The sequence below is a fragment of the Scatophagus argus genome, chromosome 16, assembly GCF_020382885.2.
Source record: "Scatophagus argus isolate fScaArg1 chromosome 16, fScaArg1.pri, whole genome shotgun sequence".
Taxonomy (NCBI): Eukaryota; Metazoa; Chordata; class Actinopteri; family Scatophagidae; genus Scatophagus; species Scatophagus argus.
This window is the reverse complement of record NC_058508.1, coordinates 14,935,474-14,955,334: the sequence shown is the minus strand read 5'-3', so window position 1 is coordinate 14,955,334 and position 19,861 is coordinate 14,935,474. Positions and strand designations below refer to the sequence as shown.

At 40.9% G+C, this 19,861-nt stretch overlaps 1 protein-coding gene across 4 annotated transcripts in view; it reads left to right on the top strand.

Annotated features, from left to right (window-relative positions):
• The window catches only part of gcgra (glucagon receptor a), a 34,194-nt gene extending 14,653 nt beyond the window's left edge, over window positions 1-19,541 (top strand). Inside the window, exons 1-14 of one of the 4 annotated variants that reach the window (XM_046415578.1) lie at window positions 8,404-9,150; window positions 10,462-10,609; window positions 11,125-11,221; window positions 12,659-12,766; window positions 12,910-13,004; window positions 13,235-13,329; window positions 13,863-14,055; window positions 15,282-15,441; window positions 15,609-15,669; window positions 16,318-16,387; window positions 17,276-17,364; window positions 17,472-17,616; window positions 18,488-18,529; window positions 18,616-19,541. In XM_046415578.1, the coding sequence (XP_046271534.1) occupies window positions 10,556-10,609; window positions 11,125-11,221; window positions 12,659-12,766; window positions 12,910-13,004; window positions 13,235-13,329; window positions 13,863-14,055; window positions 15,282-15,441; window positions 15,609-15,669; window positions 16,318-16,387; window positions 17,276-17,364; window positions 17,472-17,616; window positions 18,488-18,529; window positions 18,616-18,984 (1,578 nt within the window). In that variant the 5' untranslated portion in view covers window positions 8,404-9,150; window positions 10,462-10,555 and the 3' untranslated portion in view covers window positions 18,985-19,541. Of the gene's footprint in view, window positions 1-8,403; window positions 9,151-9,913; window positions 10,610-11,124; window positions 11,222-12,658; window positions 12,767-12,909; window positions 13,005-13,234; window positions 13,330-13,862; window positions 14,056-15,281; window positions 15,442-15,608; window positions 15,670-16,317; window positions 16,388-17,275; window positions 17,365-17,471; window positions 17,617-18,487; window positions 18,530-18,615 lie in introns of those variants that run through there. The other 3 variants (XM_046415577.1, XM_046415575.1, XM_046415576.1) reach the window with 3 other exon arrangements.
• The last annotated feature ends 320 nt before the right edge of the window (window positions 19,542-19,861 follow it).

Sequence of the window (19,861 nt, the reverse complement as noted above, 5' to 3'; positions counted from 1 at the left end):
ATAACAAGTATAACAATTAATAGCAACAAATTGTACTTGAAGTATCAAACCCATTATGCAGAATGGCCCCATCAGTGTAATGTGTAAGCAGTATTTTAATGTTTCAGTTGGTCAAGGTGCAGCTAACTTTAACTAATCCATATAGTGTTGGGTATATGAACTTTTCAGTGAAGTAGATTTTTCAGTAGTATATCTACTTTTAACCGCTGTGTATCTGTCATGATAATGAACACAGTATGTTTATTCCTCACAGCACGTTAGATTGAAAATACAGTTGGGACAGTTGCAACAAACGAATTTGTCATCCTCTGCAGCAAATTTACTCTTTTTGGATTGCAATAGTTCTGGCACAGTATGCAAACTTTCAAAGTGTGCTGCAGATCGAGAATAACCTTGAGAGAGTGGGATAAATTAATTGTTGGTTATGTTTTCCTCAGCTGTTTTGGTGATAATAAAAACAATACCAACCTTTTCCTCTCTATTACACCGCTGTGATAAAGAGGAAACAATAGGAACAATAGTAGAAGAGAACAACCACTTATGAAGTGGTTGTTGGTTGAATCACTACTGTGATTCACCACAGCGATTCAAACAACAACCGCTTAATAAGTGCTTTTGCATTTGAAGCTTCTGTTGGGCTTCTGTAATGTCACTGAAGTATAATGTCCCTCTTTCTTGTTGCACATGTCATATGTTAACAAGAAGTAAAAACAGCAACACGTATGACATAAAACTGCAGAAGAAACATAAGAAGTAGTTTTCTGCACTTAATTGTGACCTGCTTTACATGATCTGCTGGTGTTTTTCAGTCATGAAAGCTGAGTCTACTGAAACACTAAGGGTTAGGGTTAATTACCTCCTTTCAAATGTTCCAAGTCTGTGATTCTATTAAGCAGCCTCTGAGCTGTGCAGTACATCCTCTTCCCCTGCAGCTTCCACCTGATAAATGATGCCATTTTTTTTTTCTTCTTTTAGTGGGCTGAAATGCCTTGCTAAATAAGGTTTAAGAAATTCAGTGTATCTGTGTATGGGGTCCACAATGTGGTGCAGTTTTGCTGCTGTATATGACAGGGGATTACTGCACATAAACACTGCCTGCCAGCATCTGCAAAAGCCCAACGTACAATAGCACCGTGTGGATACAAGGTGGAGGAGACATGATGTAGGGATCACCCAGGCCCTTTCATAATTCAGCAAGTCTATTTGGAGTTCCCTCACAAACATTAAACATTACAGAGGCCATTGTGGGTGGTGCTTGCGTAAGTTCCTCTGCTGAACATATATATTAGACTTATAAAGGGCAAACATTGCCCGCACTGGATTGTTTTGGGGAATATCTCTGCAGTGAAAAGAAATCAAGTAAGTTACTGTACAACCTCTGTGTCTTTAGAGTTGCATGTTTGTTTCCTCCCTGTTGTTTTGTTGCAGTGCCTCATATCTCATTTCCTCTCTTCTTTATAGTCGTACGATCCCATCAGTCAGCACATACATCATCTCTCATGAGCAGTCTCATTGTTGCAAGAATGAGTCAGTGCCAATGCCCTTGTGACACCCAAAAGTGTTGATTGTTGCTCTTTGAAGTTTGTGATTCTGCCAGGTCTTCTTTTACTCTTGTGAGTGTGATTTTTTTGTTTTCTCTTTTTGTTTTGTTTTTTGTCTTTCTTTAACCGTTTAGTTTTTTCCCCCTTTACAGATCCCCATTGGACTTAATTAGGAACGTTTATCATGTGGTCTTGTTCTGATAACAGTGTTTGTTTGTCAAACAGTTACTCCTGTCCCTGAACTCGAGCCCTTATTAGGACTAAGTGAAGCTGTACATTCTCAGAACATCATAAGAAAGTTAGCCTTGTTTAAAGAGAAAAGCAGCCCAGATTTAACAACAAGACGGGCATTCTTGTTTTACTTACTGTAATGTAATAAAAGCAGTATCATTGAATCAGTCAGCTATAGGAACTTCGTCATCATTTTTGCACTTTATCAATCCACATCCTTTCACATAAAAGGCTGTTGACATCAGTAAGCACTGTTTTCTATTCACAGACAGCTGCATCGGTTTGCTGACTTCCAAGTGTTGAGATGTGAAATTGCAGTGTTTGCTTTCCTCCTTGCTTGCTTGTTTGAACCAAATCTCAGGCAATTGGGGGGACTGTCACAGTGAGATTTATGGCTATGACAAAGCACTCTTTTTTATTCTCAATAGACAACACACCAATGATTTATTAGGGAGCATTACAGAGCTCTTTTTTGCAGAAATATAAGACTGTAACTCAATGGTTTGCATTTGTTGTCCGGATGAATTCATTCCACAGCTTTTATGTGGATTTAAGGTGGAGGTGGGTTCAGTATTGTTTCACCTAGGCCAGTGACTGCTACTTGTTATTTACCTGGAAGATGCATTCAAATGCATTACTTGAGTAAAAAGTACAAGTATAAAGAATTTGGCAGCAGTATGTTTGTTTGTGTAATGCAAGTTGCTAAGACATTCAAATCTACCATAAAATGTTTGACTCTGCATGACTTCACTGACCAATTAATTAAGTTAATTAGGTACCACCTAATCGATGTAGTGTTTTTGTCCACCTCCGTTTTTTTAATGCACTGGGAGGAACAGAAAATTACAAGCATCATTCAGTACAATCTGACTCTGGTTTATGTCAATTTCTGGCTGCGATTCTTGCTATATTATTTCTGGCATATATCGTGATGACTTACATGTATTGTGTAACCAGCGATGCCCATGACTGAGGCCCCTGCATGGATCAGTTTCATGGCTGTTTAAGCTGAACATTGGATGTGTAGTTGGAGCAAGTGGCCTACCACAGACAGACTGAGTGCAACACAGAGCTACAAGCACTGCAACTGATGAACATATTTCTGCAAATCCTTTTCCTTGCATCCCTGTGCCAGCTACGTCAGTGAATATCAGTAAGTACACAGGCCGAGGCAAATAAGCTAAGTGCTGTTCTTGTTTGAAGTGTGTACGGGTTTGTTCCTGCCAAGCAGTTGCTGCCAGACAGCCTCTACAGGACTGTAGCCCCGCTCCTTGTTGAATGGTGCGCTGCAATTACACTGTTGTCTCGAAATCAGGTTTTAATCTCAGGCAACATCTTTGTTTATTTTGTGGTCACAGTTGGAAAATGTTGGCTAGTGTTATCAGAAGTTGTGACTAGCCTGATTGGATCAATAAGTGTTCTTTGTGTAATGGAAATTTTGATGATTTTGTGATGAAGAGCACAGTCCAGGTTAAACAGGTCCTCACTGTGGAAACTTGGTGTGTATTGTATGAAGAATTGAATATGCATCAACTGAAAATAGGTGGCTGACAGCAGATGATGTTAAAAGAAAAGTTCCCCCAAAAGTGAAATTTCGGTCCCCATCTACTCAACCCCATGCTGATGAATAGTCAGTGAAGTATCTATAAACACTATGTAGACAAAAGTATACAGACACACCTCTTATGGGGTTCTTCCCTTACTAGCATTAAGTGAAATCTGAATGCTTCAGCATACCAAGACATTTTGAACAATGCGATGCCTTTGAGCAACATTTTGATGAAGGCCCTTTTTTATTCCAGCATGACTCCGGTGCACAAAGCAAAGTTCATAAAGACATGGTTGTATGAGTTTGGTGTGAAAGAACTTGACTGGTCCACATAGAACCCTGAGCTCAACCCCATCCAACACCTTTGGGATGAACTGGAACAGAGATTGTGAGCCAGGCCTTTTCATCCAACATCATTGCCTGAACTCACAAATGTTCTGCTGCATGAATGGGTAGAAATCCCCACAGAAACACCCAGAAATCTTGTGTAGAGCCTTCCCAGAAGAGTGGAAGCTGTTATAGCTGCAAAGTTGTCTGTGTATTTCGAATGTGCTATGTTATGTGCATTAAAGCTCCTGTTAGTGTAATGGTCATTTGAACCAATACTTTTGTATATATAGCATACATACCAAGCAGTCCAAACAAAATTTGCCTTTGCAACACCTCATCCAAATGACTTCAAGCTTATTTTTCCATATTTGTACTCCAAAGTTATTGTTACCGATATAATGATATATGCAATAAGCTGGTTTCAACCAACATAATAGCCTGATTTATCAGTCTAGCTGCATTTTTCTTTTCTGTCTTTACTACGTATATGAGAAATGTTTCAGTAACAATGTAGGATGGTGAACACGATAACTGACAATCAAAGGCTCGCTGTAGGGCTGTTGTTGCTGCTCAGCATCCACAGATCACAGGTCCTACACGCCTCATGAAAGACTGTATGAAACAGCATTCAGCCAACACTACCCACACATATGCCCAAGAACAACACACAAACTCCCGTACACACAGAATACAGGTAGATCTCAAACATTATACAATTGTTTGTCATTGTTTCCCACCCACATGTACAGATGTGACCTCTGTATAGGAAATGTGATTGTTTATCAAAACACATGAATAACTATCACATTAAAGATGCTGTGAGCATCCAGCTGCTTGGTCACTGGAGCTGTGACAGCGGGACACAAATGGGTTGCACTCTGCTCCCCCACATTGTAACAGGGTCAGCGACAAACATTTCGAGCGCTACAGCGGTCAGCCACATTACACAGCTGTCGAAATCTGAACTGCTGGTTTTCATGTGTTTTTTTTAAGGTTAACACTCTCTCCCGTATGTTACACACGCTATACTTCCTGTCATGTCCATGTTAAATAATGAAAATAATGTGACATGGACATCGGCCAGTGAAAAGACATTTTACATCTGGACTGTGCACTGTAATGCTTTTCTCCCTGCAGTGAAACTGGGACAAGGAGACAGGTGACGAATAATCAAACATTTCTACTGTGTGTCCTGTGAGATTTAGTGATTCACTCTGTACAAACAGAAATGTTAAGGAGCTATTATATTCTGGAAAATGAAATAACTGAGAAAGATTTTTGTGTGACGACTAATTTCACAGCAAACACAAGGCACATTTTATTCGACATTTGCATAAATCAGGTGAGAAGTGCTTCAACAAAATGTTGTACAGTTTTCCTGCTGGCACATTTTGACTCGCATATTAAATGAAGTGCAGTCTCCCATTGACTTTTTGAACACATGCTCTAAAATGGACACATGTAAGAGCAGCTTAAGGCCAGATGTGGAATATTTTAGCACGGTGGAAAAGAGGAACACTAACGCAACCTTTTGATCAAAGCTATAATAGTCATGGAGGCACGGAAAAGGTAAAAAAAGAAATGCATGTGTGAGAGATGATGGATGAGCAAAAGCCTTGACCTTGACACATTTTGCAAACAGCATTTAGCAGAGAAAACAAGTAGTGGAGCAGTGCATGTCATATCCCCTAACAAATCCAACAGACCTGACAACTGGAACCCACAGACCTAAAGACAAAATTAGGCCAAGACCATGATGGTTCCGTGGTTGGTAGAGAGTGGAGAGTGTATATACAACATATTTTAACAGGGGGTGCTACGTCTCAGAGGCGCGTCCTGGATTGTCTTGACCTGGTGAAAGAGACATTTCTGCATCTTTTTGAGACCTTCTGTCAGGAACTTAAAACTGAAATGTGATTCCATTCTTAAAAAGGAAGCACAGGTTGAGAGTGGGAGTTGAAATTTTCTTTCTTCTACTGTCTTTTTTAATCAGGTAAAGCGAAAAAGCTCTAAAGTCTATTAGTTAATATTCTTTGGGTACATTGTGTTGCATTGAAGTCCAAGTCTTCCTGCTTCTGGAACAGTAATAATATGGCTGGACCGTGAAATGCTTTTTAGCAATCTAAAATATCATTAGTAAACCTCAAGTATTGGTAGCAGAGGAGTAGCAGCATAAAACCACAGTTATTCATCAGTCATACTGGGAAAAACGGATTCTTTTTGGTACCTTGCATTTTGATGTTTTGGCTAAAGATGAAGACGGATTGCCCTGGATTTCTCAGAGTGAATTGGACATGGCAAAGATCTAGCCTTAATACTCAGCCATGACAAGCTAGAAAATTGCCATGAATGGGACTACCACACTGCACACAGTCTGTTGTGTTCTGATGTTGCAGAAGGTGGTTAAATGTCAGTGAAGGTTCTCAGTCATCCAGGTCATGGTCTGTAAAGCAAATTCTTAGGGCATCCGGACTTATTAGGGTTCTGGAAGACATTTTGCCTCTCATCCAAGAAGCTTCTTCAGTTCGAAACATCTTCAAGAACCCTAATAAGATAGTCCAGATGCCCTAAGAATTTACTTCACCAGGTGGTTAAATGTTTAAGACATACATCAGCACTGACACACTTTCAGATTCTGAATTCCGATTTGTAACGTGGTAATGGTTTCAGGCCTTACAGGTGCAAAAAGTTTCATGTCCTGTGTTGTTTGGTGAGGTGCTGTAACTGCAAAAAACAGGACATCAACAGGAAGCTTTAATCAGGATGAATTTCCTGTTGAGTCACGTCTGAACTGTAACTTTGCATTGATCATACTGAGATACTTCTGATTCTATAAATAAATTCCCTATCTTTAAAGAAGTGAATAGTTTTTGGCTGCGTACCTTAATCTGTTCAGAATAAGTATCAGGTTTCATGATATGCACGTTCTCAGGAGATTTTCAAAGGAACTTCTCAGAAATGTTGGAAATCACTTACTGAAGTTAAAGGTTGTAGATAAATACAGATAAATCTAAGATAAAACACTTAGATAGCAGATGAATTGCATTGCACAAAGTAAAATTAAAGGTTGCAGAACATCACACAGAGAGAGACAGTGACTGTTGGCCTGACAGACACCGAGTATAGATGTTGTTTAGTTTGCCACATCACTCAGCTTTGCACAGAAAACACACACTCCACCAGTTTCAGAAAGAGAAAAGTCACGTAGTTGAAGTTGATGGGGAATTTGCGCTATGTGAGATTAGTGTGCTATCCAACCGAAAATTAGGTTAGTCACACAGAATGCGATGCTTAGATTTACTTAATGTTCCGTTTTCCTTGCAGCAGCCAAGTTGTAGAATGTGTTGCAGTGTGACACTCTGTCTTCTCTGAACTCTGCTTCACCCCATTATCAGATAGTGGCGCTCTCATCCAGCACTGTCATGCTCAGTGCTGCATCTGCAGCCCTAAGGTATGAGCATGGCATGCTTGACTTATTTATTCATGGGAAGCATGGGAATCGGGAAGAATACACAAAGAGGTAGCTTTAGAATTGTGGTACGTTTTTGCTTTATTAGTGATCTATGTTTGATGTCTCTGATGTATATTCTACAAGTAAAGCTAGATTAGTGAACGTCACATCAGTGTTAATGGAAGCATATGAACCTCATCTGTGGCGAGGAAAGTTGTAAAAGATGGGTCAGGCAGGAGGAGAGCTGGATGATAGATTGTTGCTCGGGAGCAATGTCTGAACTGGACAGTTATTGTGTTTTCCAAGAGGTTTGTTTTTAAGTTTTATGCTACTCCCCCCTGCCCGTATTCACGCACGCATACTCCCCTTCTGTAATTTTATTTGTTGGACGGTGTAATCAAATGAAAGGTAAGTACTCTTGAACAAACAACAGTAATTGTTAGTGGCTATTGTATTCAGCCATCCAACATGCACTTGAACACAGAGCGGTTTTAACGTTCGCTGGACATTTAGAGAATTTGCGTCATTCATTTGTCATTGTCCCTGTATTTTTTTACACAAATATAAATAAATGAGCAGGCATTATTCAAACGAATGGCTGTCAGTCCTCTCAATCAAAGGCTGTGATGACCCTTTAGTATTTCCGTTTGGTTTAATATTTCGCCAAACATCACTAAATAATACCACCATCATCGCGTTTATCTGGAAGAATTAACATTACATCATTTTCACACATTGAACACATCCCCAGGCAGGGAAGAATCATTTTGGCTTGCTAACTTGTTTCAGGATGAAAAACGCCAAAGGAAACAGGCAGAAACAACCCAAGAGGTCCCTCTGGCTCTGCCTGTGTGACTCTCAACTGTCAATCCACCTCTTAAATCAGATGTGCAACAATAGTGATAAAAGCTCCAGGTCATTTCCTGGAACAGAGAGCTAGCAGGGCTAAATAACACGTGTCCCAGAGGGCCTTGATTGGTCTGGATGCACAGCGAGCTACAGCTCTAGCAGGATATCATAACAGCAGAATGCACAAGCCTAATTAGCCCCGCACCTTCAAGCCCATTAGTTCCACTCCAGCTCCCACCAAATGGCCGATGTGATTCCCATCTTCCTGCATCAAAGGCATCCAAGCAGACATATTGTACGTGACAAATCTGATCAAATTAAGTATATTAAACTTAGGAACAAATGTCTTCAGGGTGTGTCTTTAAAAATCTGCTCTTGCTTTGCCTTTTTTTCTGTTCTTCATCATTTTATTTTTAGTAGTGAGCATTACAAGCAGGAATGCTCATTTAAGGAAAAGCCTTATTTTGTGTTCAGCTTGGGGGTATTTTATGATGCCACATCTAAAAATATACAAATACCACGTGAATCAAAGCAGAAAACTTCCACATCCGTGACAGGAGACTGATAAAAATTGATCAAACCTTCAAGGAGGCTAAGAGAAGGAAGGTGTAATGGTGCAAGAGATAAAAGTCTTCAGTGTGCTGTTAGCTGTTAGTCACCTGATTATATAGGACACGCTTCACTTTTACTCAGATGAGATATTGATTTAATCTAAAGAAAAACGTGTGTAGCTCTCTCCATGCTGCTTGGAAACAAGAGGAAGATGTGCTCTTCTGAAACTCACTGGCAACTTCACAAAAATGTAATGGCTGATGTTATGAGTGTCGGAACTTTAAAAGGTCTCAGGGGCCAGATGGGGTTGAGAAACCTATTTTTCTCCCACTTTCACAAACACTCTCTCAGTCTATCTCTCTCTCTGTTTCGTCATCCCTCCTACAGAACTCTAGCGAGCACAGAGCCTGGTTAATCATTGCTCCTAGTTGGTGGTAACTTGCAGAAAGTGGTGCAGGCAGACTGGTGTGGGAAACGAGTCTTTGTGTGTGTGTATGTGGGAAGAGAGAGAGGAGGGAAACCCTTGTCTCTTACTGGTGTAACACTCATGCTTTATGCAAGAGCATGTGCTCGACCACATGCATGTCAGCCTCTCTGCCATCCTCGGACGCATGCTTAAAGCACTCACAGAATGATGCCTTTCCATGGTAAGAAATTACACGTATCCATCACAGTTAAAGTGCAGATGTTTGGTATAGCAGATCTTACTACTCAGTCTGGTGTGATTGACATTGTTGAGGTGCTGTTTTGTTTTAAGCAACACATTGCTGTAAAACTACAAGTACATGAAATATAATAGCAGTGGAAAAGGAATTGTGACATGTCTGATGGTGTTAAGGGCCCAAGAGTCTGGGCTGTGATATCAGTTGGACCAATCCTGACCTGATGTCAGCCCAGGAAAGAGTAACTCTGAGTCCTCAGGCACCCCCAGGCAATCAGTCGGTCTGTAGTACAGCTAATGCTAACTGCATCCTGTTGTCATTACACTGAACAGGCCATTTAGAAAATATGTCTACTTGGTTCAGATATTATCTGAAGTCTGACTTCCAGTAGAGCTTTGCAGCATAAAGGGTGGACCTTTAGATTGTGACTCCTGATGGCTAGTACAATCCAGACTTCAAACTTGTTGACATTTTCAGTCAAAAATGCAGAGTAAAAAAAAACACTGATTTGAATTAAGACTTTCTTGAGCACACACATTACATATACATCTGTCATGAGACATTGTGCTCTTATCTCTTCAACAAATACCGTACCCCCGTAAACAAAAGAAATTCCAAACACATCAACATGAGCCTTCTTCTCCCTGCCACAAGACTAGAACAGAATGGAATTTGAAACGTTTTAGCCAAAAATGTTTCCATGGTCAAGGTGTTTTTTGCAGAAACGTTTCAGATTTCGTTTCGTTCTCCAGCTTCAACCAAATCTCTCGGGTGGGTTTGTGGCATCCATCGACACACAGGTGAGTGACCTCTGGCACACATGCTCTATCAAACACTGACTGAGGCTTTAAGATGTGGACAGCAGCCAACTGTGAGTCACTGAGCAAGTGCAGCTCTGCTGAGCCAAACAAAACAGAACTTCCTGGAGATTTTTGGCCTGGTGCTTGATGTTCTGGACACTCTAATTCTGTGTAGTACATCCTGCTGTATCATTTCAGCTTTGAATCTTATTAATCGATGTTTGAGTGGCCATGATAGAAATAGGAATGATCATTCTCACAGTGGCTATTCTCCTTTGTATTGGCTGAGCTTGATTAGGATACAAGTTACACTGACTTATTCTCTTAAATTAGTTCTGCTTGTTCTCCATCCCTTCAAATCTTGTTGTAATTGTAATATACTAGATTTCCTTTTCCTGTTTTGGTCCTCTTGTTTCGAATGACCAAGTTAAGTTGAGGTAATGACTAGTGTGTTTACAAAGAGTTTTGATGGATTGCATGTCTCTGTGTCATCCAGGCAGTGTGGCGAGCATAACTAGGACCCCTTATGAGGTGAAAACCCTTCCCTGGCCTGCAGTATCACCTCTGAGAACCAACAGCAGGAATAAGGGATGTCACGGCTGCTCCTTCTTTTGGCAATACTCATTGTCTACTGCAGCAACCAGGTGGGTCGCGAGAGCCCAACACACACAAGTGTGCACACGTACATACATATATGCACTTCTTCACAAAGGGAATGACTAAATTCATGACCTTGAATTAGCCACTGGCCTTTACGGTGTGCGGGTGGGTGTTGTTTCTTTAGCTCCTCTGCCTTCTGAGACAAGCCAGAGTAACCCCCCCCCTCATCCACCTCCCCTTTCAACAGACTTCGCATTAGAGTGGGATTACAGCATCACCTTGATGGATTATATCCCCATCAGCTACTGTATATAAGAAGTGGAGAGAAACAAATTAATGCCAGTTCAGTTAATGCTCCCATTTTGTCTTCATCTGGTCTGTGTGAGGCCCACATTCTCAACATTTTTCTTGTCCATCTGCTTACACTACATTAGTGAGTCCACAAATACAGCTTCATGGTATGACTGGACTTTTATTATTATTATTATTCTTATTATTACAATTATTACATTTTTTTCTTGCTTTGTCTTGTTTTGTCTGTGCTCCACTGTTTCCCTAGGTGTCTCCTGCTGCTACGTTGGATAAGCTGAAGGAGAGTTGGAAACTGTACATGATGGAGTGTGACCACAATAACAGCCGTGAACCACCAAGCGCAGGTTAGCTGAACATACTGTAATTCATTTTTAATGATTCAACCTGCAATGCCTACATAACATACTACATAACACTCATTACCTTTTATAGCTGGCATGGCAAACTTAATTTGCCTGCTTAAACAGCTGTAGGAAGGTATCCGGCAGAGCAACATTGGCATTTATTTAGAGCCCTGTTGCTGGCCACATGATAAATGTAAACTGAACATTCTCTTTCCATTTAGCTCTGTTTTGGTCTCCACCAAGTCCTGAGGGACACATTTGGCTCTCCAGCTGCTAAATACTCCATTACGTTTAACACCATGTTGCTCACTTTGTCTTTTTCTGCTGTTTGGTGCTGCACAGGTTGCATGCAGTGGGTTTATCAGAGCTTTGAAAATAGCTGCCTTGTGTGGCCAGAAGCAAGGATATGAGAGCGATGAGAGGGAACTAAAGCAGTAAAGTTGCAGCCTGTAAAACTAAAACGCAGTAAACATAAAGAGCTGGAACGGATTTGGGTTACACCTTTTACATACAAGTGACCTATAGTTAAAATAAAACAGTTGATTTTCGTCACTTTAAATACACTGTCGCATCACCAATCAACAAGTGGCATTGAGTGCATGTTGTTATTGAGAGCTATGGTTAGTTATTAGTACTCTGACAACATTTATGAATAGGTAAAAGTGAAAAGGCGAATCTGTTTTTTTTTTTTTATGATCTGCATTCACATTAGAAAGAAAACAGTTTTTCACCCTCACTATGTGGTGCAGTGGCAACTATCTAATTCAGTAGTGCAGGTAATGGTTGGGTCGTATGGTCACCAGACTGTGGAGTGGCAGCAATTTCCGCTCCCTGATCAAACCGCTGCATAATCACTCTGCATGCGAATGCTCCTAGTTTTCTATTTGCTGCAACACACTCTCTGGTCTCTGCTCACACTGAGAGAGCTCCAGTTTGCTCCAGTAACAGACTGCTTAACTACGTGACGAATGTGGCCCTTGAGCTGCATTATAGTCTGTTAGCTTATGGAGTATAGGCGGAGAACACTGATTCTCCATCTTTTCAAAAGACTACTTCCCATACTGCACACACAGTCATGCCACTCATACACCCTTCCTGTCACCCCCAGAGTAAAAGTGAATTAGCATGTGTAGAGGACATGCGACAGGTCACTTTACACCCCTGAACATCTACTGTGCCTGTCCATACACCTACAACCAGCACTGTTTTCATATCTTGGTAAAATGAAAGGTGTGGAATATGAGGAAGGTCATCAATGGAGGACTTTACTCTGAAGTCAAGATGAAAGACCACAATGTGTGCAGGTGCCGTAATGGTCACCAGCAGCCTTCACTTCAAAGACATGTCACTGTAGACCACTCCAGGCCATAGAAAAGGACTATAAGAGAAAGATTATATGGAAACATCTCACCCCCATTTCATATATTTTATCCCCAGGTCTTGTGTGTAACAGGACCTTTGACAATTATGTCTGTTGGCCTGATGGACTCCCCAACACCACTGTAAGTGTGGCATGTCCGTGGTATCTGCCGTGGCACCATAAAGGTAAGAAACACGTGGCTTTGTGATGCGGAGTAACTTAAAATATCCTGCATAGAAAGACAGCTGTCCATGGTGACTGGACTTTCCAGTAAATCACAGAGACTGTGTGTGTGTGTGTGTGTGTGTGTGTGCGTGCGTGCGTGTAGTTCGGCACGGTATGGTGTATCAAGAATGTGACGCAAATGGCCAGTGGGTGACAATGAAGAACACCAGTGAGTGTGATTCAAATGATCCGAGTCAGGTAAGAAATGTCTCTCTTCCTCGTTATTCTTTCTATAAAACATTAGACATAAGACAGAAAGGTGATTATATTTAAGAAATAATAAATAATAGGAAATATTTTGCTTACATGCAACTCATTTGAAGAGCAGATATTAGTTGCTTAAGTTTAAACTGAAGCTAAAAATTGACCTTTTCAAATCAGTAAAATAAATATACATTCCATGTGTTGCTATGTGTTTTCCTTTGCAGCAGTACTATGGCCATATTCAGGTCATGTACACAGTGGGCTATTCCTTATCACTGGTGGCTTTGGTGTTGGCGCTTGGCATCCTCATATTCTTCAGGTAATTCATCCTTTTTGGTTAAAAATCAATTCTAAGAAACGCAGGGTAAGTATAAGGAAATAGTTCCAGTTGACCTCTAGATGCATCAAATACAGCAGGGAGGGGGAAAATTACGCTTGAAGTTCTGAATGGAAAGTTAGATGAGAAGGCTTAGACAGCTCTCACATAGACTCAGACAGCTCTCACATAGGCTTGATGCTTTTGCAAGGCTTTCACCTTAATACAGTGAATTGACCAACAAGCAAAAACACAAAAAATGTCAGTCATGTTCAAAGGTACTGGTGCTAGCACTGGAGAGCCAGCACTTGTGTCCAGTCCTTGTGGTAGCGAAGCTAAGCTAACCAGCTGCTGGTTGTAGTTTTATTTAATGGACTCATTAACTCATTTATCTCGCAATAAGTGAATAACGATATTTCTCAAAATCTCAAACATTTCATTTTTAATAGAAAGCTGTATTGCAAGCAGTTTATTTGTGAATGATGAAAAAAAATGACAGATTAACTTGTAGACCATTGTCGCCTCTCATTCATCAGGAAACTGCACTGCATGAGGAACAACATCCACATGAATCTGTTTGCCTCCTTCATCCTGCGAGCGTTGTCTATCCTCATTAAGGATGCTCTGTTGAAGGCTACCAATTTCACATCGCAGGACCTCAGCAGCGACCAGGAGCAGGGTTTCCCCCAGGCATCGATGCCTCCAGTGGAGCTGCTGGTCAACAATGAGGTCAGTAGTGATCTGCAGCTTAACAACAGGGTATAAAGGGAAGTGTTACAGCGATCATCAAAGGATTGTACACAAATTATTACAGAGGAAGTTGTAGTAATATAGTATGTAGCAGAGTAAAGAAAAGCCTTTTAATTTTTAGCAGCTTAAATTTATGTTATAATTTGAGAAAAAAGAAAGAAAGAAAAAGAATCACAAAAGAGCACAAAAATCCAGTTTCTATTTCAGCAATTTATTTTAATTATCACACTAAATGTTATCGCTACCATGGGTCATTTCCCATACTTCACCTTCTTCTTCATCATAACAAAACTGTGCCAAAATGTGTCATTTCATAATTTCACATATTAAAGTTTAAACTCTGCTACACCGTTTTTAATGGTTTCCTTTCTTCCGTTAGTTCATGATGGAATGAGTTGTACCATCCAAAAGTTCATGTTGAGATATTAGCAGGATGGTTTTTCAGTTATTTTCCTTGCAATTTTAAAAGCTGAAAAATACCATTTAACTTTCCTCCCTCCCCACCACAGTGATTTTCATGCAGTTCTTAAGCACTTGAGACAGTACCAAACAGAACAAACCCAGGAAGCATTTACTGCTGCACAATCCTGCAAATATGTGTATTTATTAATGGAAAGTATTTAGATTTTTTAAGTCTGAAACTGGACAGTCTTCTGCATTTGGCTTAAATAATGTAGATTATACATTGTATAATTAAGTTCTTTTATAATGTATAATATACAATATAAAAACATAAATCTACTTAAGGTCAAAAACGGCACAGCAATAATTACGATTTGCATACGAGTTCAATATGAATAAATAGGTGAAGTGAAAGTAATTGCATGTATGGAAAATAATAATGATAATCTTGTGAAAGTGTAATGGCAGGCACAAAGATAATTGTAGCAGCTAATCATCTATGAAAGGGGTGAGGGTCAATGATGTGGGTTGATGTGTAGAGTGGTTGTGTTTGTGTGTTTGCACTAGGGGGGTCTCAGCTGGCTGAGGCTGAGGTTAGAGTTGCTGTTGTTGTACAAACTCATAGCTGCCGGCACAAAGCCTGAATCCTGGCTGTGACAGAAGGTGCTCAGATGTGCTGCAACACTGATCTTACCATTCGCATCATTCACAGCTAAAAAAAAAAAAAAAAAAAAAAACATTTAACACCAAACACTTTGATATTTGTCATCATTCGTGAAACCAACCTCACTGCTGTCTTGCAGATGACGATTAGCTGTCGCATCGCCGTGGTGATGATGCAGTACAGTATCATGGCCAACAGCTACTGGTTGCTTGTGGAAGGCATCTACCTCCACAACCTCCTGGTCATCACTGTGTTTACAGAGAGGAACTACTTCAAAATCTACCTGTGCATTGGCTGGGGTGAGCTGTCCTGTTGGCTGTGTGTTATTGCGTGTTTGTGTGTGGGAGTGCGTGTCTGCACAAGTCAGGCGAAAGGAAATTAACTCAGAGCAGATAAATGTAAAAGGCTCATTCACTGGCGTAGAAAATTGGTGTTTTTCATTAAGATAGCTCTCACTTCTTTACAGGTACCCCACTGATATTCCTTGTGCCCTGGGTGGTAGCTAAGTACCTATATGAAAATCAAGAGTAAGTTTCCGCTACGCTTTTCCTCTCTCTTTCACCCCTTCCGTCAGACTCAGCCAAACATTTATGTGGATTTTCACGCTCATACCAGCACCTCGTACCAGGAAAAAAAATAAATAAATAAATAAAAAGCTTAGCAGATGATTTTCCTCCCAGACATATGGATATTGACGCTGAGCAGCTATGGATCAATTTAACACATAATTACTACATGGGCTTAAAATTAAACTTGTCACACAAACACGTTTTATCTTCTGCAGGACATAAAACATGGAGACCGTGTCAGAAAAGCAGTCGGGTTAGCATGTTTTAAAAGTTTCAGGATTACACTCAGCACCCAGACTTTCCTATGCAGTCTCTTAGGGTCCCACAAATGGGAGCGAAAGGGATTTTAAGGCAGGACTCTCTCAGCCGCAGACACATTGTGTTGTTATGTAAAGCTTTAAAAACCCAAGATGGTTCTGTGTGTGCCGCAGTTTGGCTGCCCGTCTAACATTTCATCAGCCAGGGGGGTGGAAAGCTTTCTGCTATTGCAGGAGTTTTGAAACGATGTAATGAAATGTGTTACTGAGTGTTAGCCATGTCTAAAAGCTTGGGAGGTATTTCTGGTTGTCTCTCACTGGTCTTTCCTCTATTGCCTTTCATTCTCAGGTGCTGGGAGCAAAATATAAACATGAATTACTGGTGGATCATCCGCTCTCCAATACTACTGGCAGTTGTGGTAATTTCCCCTTCCTCCCTCTCTTTCTGTTGTTGTCTCCTGCTTGTTTTGACCATCATACTCCCTTCCGTCACATTATGGTGGGCTATTTCCTCAACATTGCAATCCAAAGTGCCATGAAGGTGTTTATCATTTTTTTGAATTGATATTACATTGGCAAAAAAGTCTTTTCACCCCAAAGTCCTAATATGTTTACTCAGCTCTCTTGAATTTCATATTTTATTTTATGTTCATACAGCATACAATATTAAAAACACTTCATTAATTCATGAAGAGTAAAAGGCTGCCTGTGCTTTAAGGGCAACATGAGGGAAACATCTTAAGAGTTGGAGGTTTTTGGATGAAAGAAATATGATTTTTCTTGCACTGTGACCTACGACACAGTTTAGCTAACCCTTATCACTGCTGTGGCCGTGCCCTTTATTGTAGTTGTGCTCTGCAAAGGTCAGTTCTCAGCTTCTATATAAGTCTGATTTGTTCTGGCTCTTATATGAGGCCAGTTACACAGACATCCTGGCATTTTCCATGCATTAATCGTCCTGCTAAGTGGTCTGTATCCCACAGGAATTCCTGTGTTTGAGTTGTCACATGGGATGGGAGGGCCAGTTTCCACTTCAGCGTTTCCCTCTTCATTCTGATCCCACCATGTTCAAGTTGCATCAGAGAAGAAAATTACACTGGATTAAAATTTCATACACCCTTATTTAGTTTTGGGCAGTTTTCAGGCTGGTAGCGTCTCAAAAACCTTGCACTTGAGTCCAAAATGATCTCCATGACTACACATATTTAAGTTAGAAAAGTTTTTGGCTCCTAACTATCCCCTCACTGTCTTTTTATCCTTCAGTCCAAAATTGTTATAATCAACACTGGTGTCTCCATCTTTCACAGATCAATTTCCTTATCTTCATTCATATCATCAAAATTCTTGTGTCAAAACTTCGAGCGCATCAAATGAGATACACAGATTATAAATTCAGGTGAGTTCAAATGTTAAAGGAGTTTTTCTCTTTACATTACGTTATTCTCTCCACTTATTCTGTGCTTACTCTCTCTCTCTCTGTATCTCCCGTCGCGTCTATCTCAGGTTGGCTAAGTCGACTCTAACCCTGATCCCTCTGCTGGGTATCCATCAGGTGGTCTTTATCTTTGTGACCGACGAGTCCACCAAGACCACCATCAGCTTGCGTCTCACCAAGCTCTTCATTGACCTTTTCTTCTCTTCCTTCCAGGTTGTACTCGGCAAGAACCAAAATACTTGTTGTTATTCAGATCACACCATTTATGAAATAACTCGGCATCGTCATTCATCTTCAGGAGAAACTCCTGGGTGGAGAGAAAGTTTATTGTTCCGTAATGCCCCTTGTTGTTCTTCCACTGAGACAAAATTGAAAATAAACCATATAATGCGTTTGTGGAAGCGATCTGCGAGCCGAACAACGCAGACGATAACTTACAATTTAGGATTAAATATAAGACGCACAAATGCTGCTGAGAATTACATTTATCTTCCGACCAAATCCAAATCTCGCAGCTCATGCTGTACTAAACTAAAGGCAGACCACAAAAATCACTCTTTCTTCTTTTGTAAGCATTGTTCCAGATAAGCTTGTTCAGTGATCTGTTCAGAAGACTGCATGTCTGAGTTTCCCCCAGACAACTGAGAAATGCTGTATTTACTTATGTGTCAGGAAGGATTACCTTTACATAATGTTGTGCCTGTGCTGCTAATTGGCTGTGGCACACTGGAACATAATGATGATGACCTTTTTGCCGCGGGGACACAGATGACGTGTGTCAATTACAGCCAACCAGAGGGGAAAAAATCGTTTTGATGAAGAGAGTGACAGAGGATGATGCGATAAGAGTCCCAAAGTCAAAGATGACAAGTGCAGCCACATCTTTTTATGTGATTACACTCAGTGGTTTAGTCATAAACCAACAAACTTGCAACTGTATGTTTCACAAAAAAAGGTAAAACATGGCATCTGAGTCATGTTTTTATAGCTTCAGACTCTGGATTTTCAAAATGAAGTGAGAGTGAATATTATAGCTTTCATGAGTTAATGCAGAGGACTGACTCAGTATTGGTTGTCTCCACAGGGTCTCTTGGTGGCCATCTTGTACTGCTTCGTCAACAAAGAAGTGAGTTTCCTCATTTCCACCACAAAATAACCTGTGTGAGCACCCAAGTATTCCCCTGATAATTTCCATCTCTGTCTTCCACTTAGGTGCAGTCCGAGATCCTGAAGAAGTGGAAGCGCTGGAAGCTAGGGAGGAACATCGAGGAGGAGTACCGCCACACCTACAGCAACACCCCTAACACAAAGACAGCCAGCCTGTTGAACCATGTCTCCGGACTGCCTCATCTCCCAGACATCGCCAAAACCTCTGCGCCGGTCTGCACCCCTGAGGAGAGGCACATGCTTGTAGGCGGATGCTACAATGGTACAACGGTACACAATAAAGAGGCGGACCAGTGCGCCTCCCCGCTACACAAGGGAACCATCAGTAACTGCACCCTTGTGGAGGACATCAGCCTCACAGACAAGGTGCAATGTTATGAGGGTCAGAGGGAAAACATCGAGAGCCACCTGTGAAATGTGCTTGGAACGTGAACTTGATGGAGAAAGCTGGAGAGCCTTGAGCTCTCATCTGGCTCTGACATACTGCCCTGGATGACTGTGAAGAGCTGGGTTGATAGAGTCATCAGTCAGAACGGTCTTTGGCTAGCGATCAGCGTCACAGGGAGACTGAGCAGCACTCAGTCCTCTCCACAGCCTGAGAATATGGCAGACGTCTACGCTGGGACGTCCGACGTGCTGTGAGCCTCGTGACTGGATTTCTGTAGATGTTTGTCAGATACTGCAACAAACTAGAGCATGTTGAACAATGCAACAACAGCATCTCAAGGCACGTAAGCCATGTAAAATACTTCAGAAAAAACTCCCAGCAACCTCAAACTGCAACAAAGGCAACAAAAACAAGACAAAACAGCAAAAAGACACAGGGTCTTTGCCGGAGCCTCTGCTTTCATTTGTGATGTGTATCAAATGTGTGTTTTGTGGTACTGAAGGTTAAAGACAAACTGGACATTGAACTGCATACACAAAAAAAAAAAAACAAAACAAAAAAACACCAAACAAGTGATACAAAACAAGGTAGGGAACATTGGAAAACGTTTCTTTTTTTTTCTTTTTTTTTTAATGCTTTGCTCTGATATCTGTAAATGGTTTCTTATCTATACTGACTTGGATGAAAACAAGATGAAATGTTCTGTTGACTGTACCTCATGCAGGGAGGTGACCACAGTGTTGTTTAAGTGGCCCCACCCAGGGCCCACTGGAAATTGGCAGCTGTTCTCTCCGGGTCATTCCCAGGTTACATATAGACATTGAAAGAGGTCCAGAGATGGTATGGGATGAATTATAAATAAGCTAAAATGATATTGCTTGACTCACTTAAATGTTTTACAAC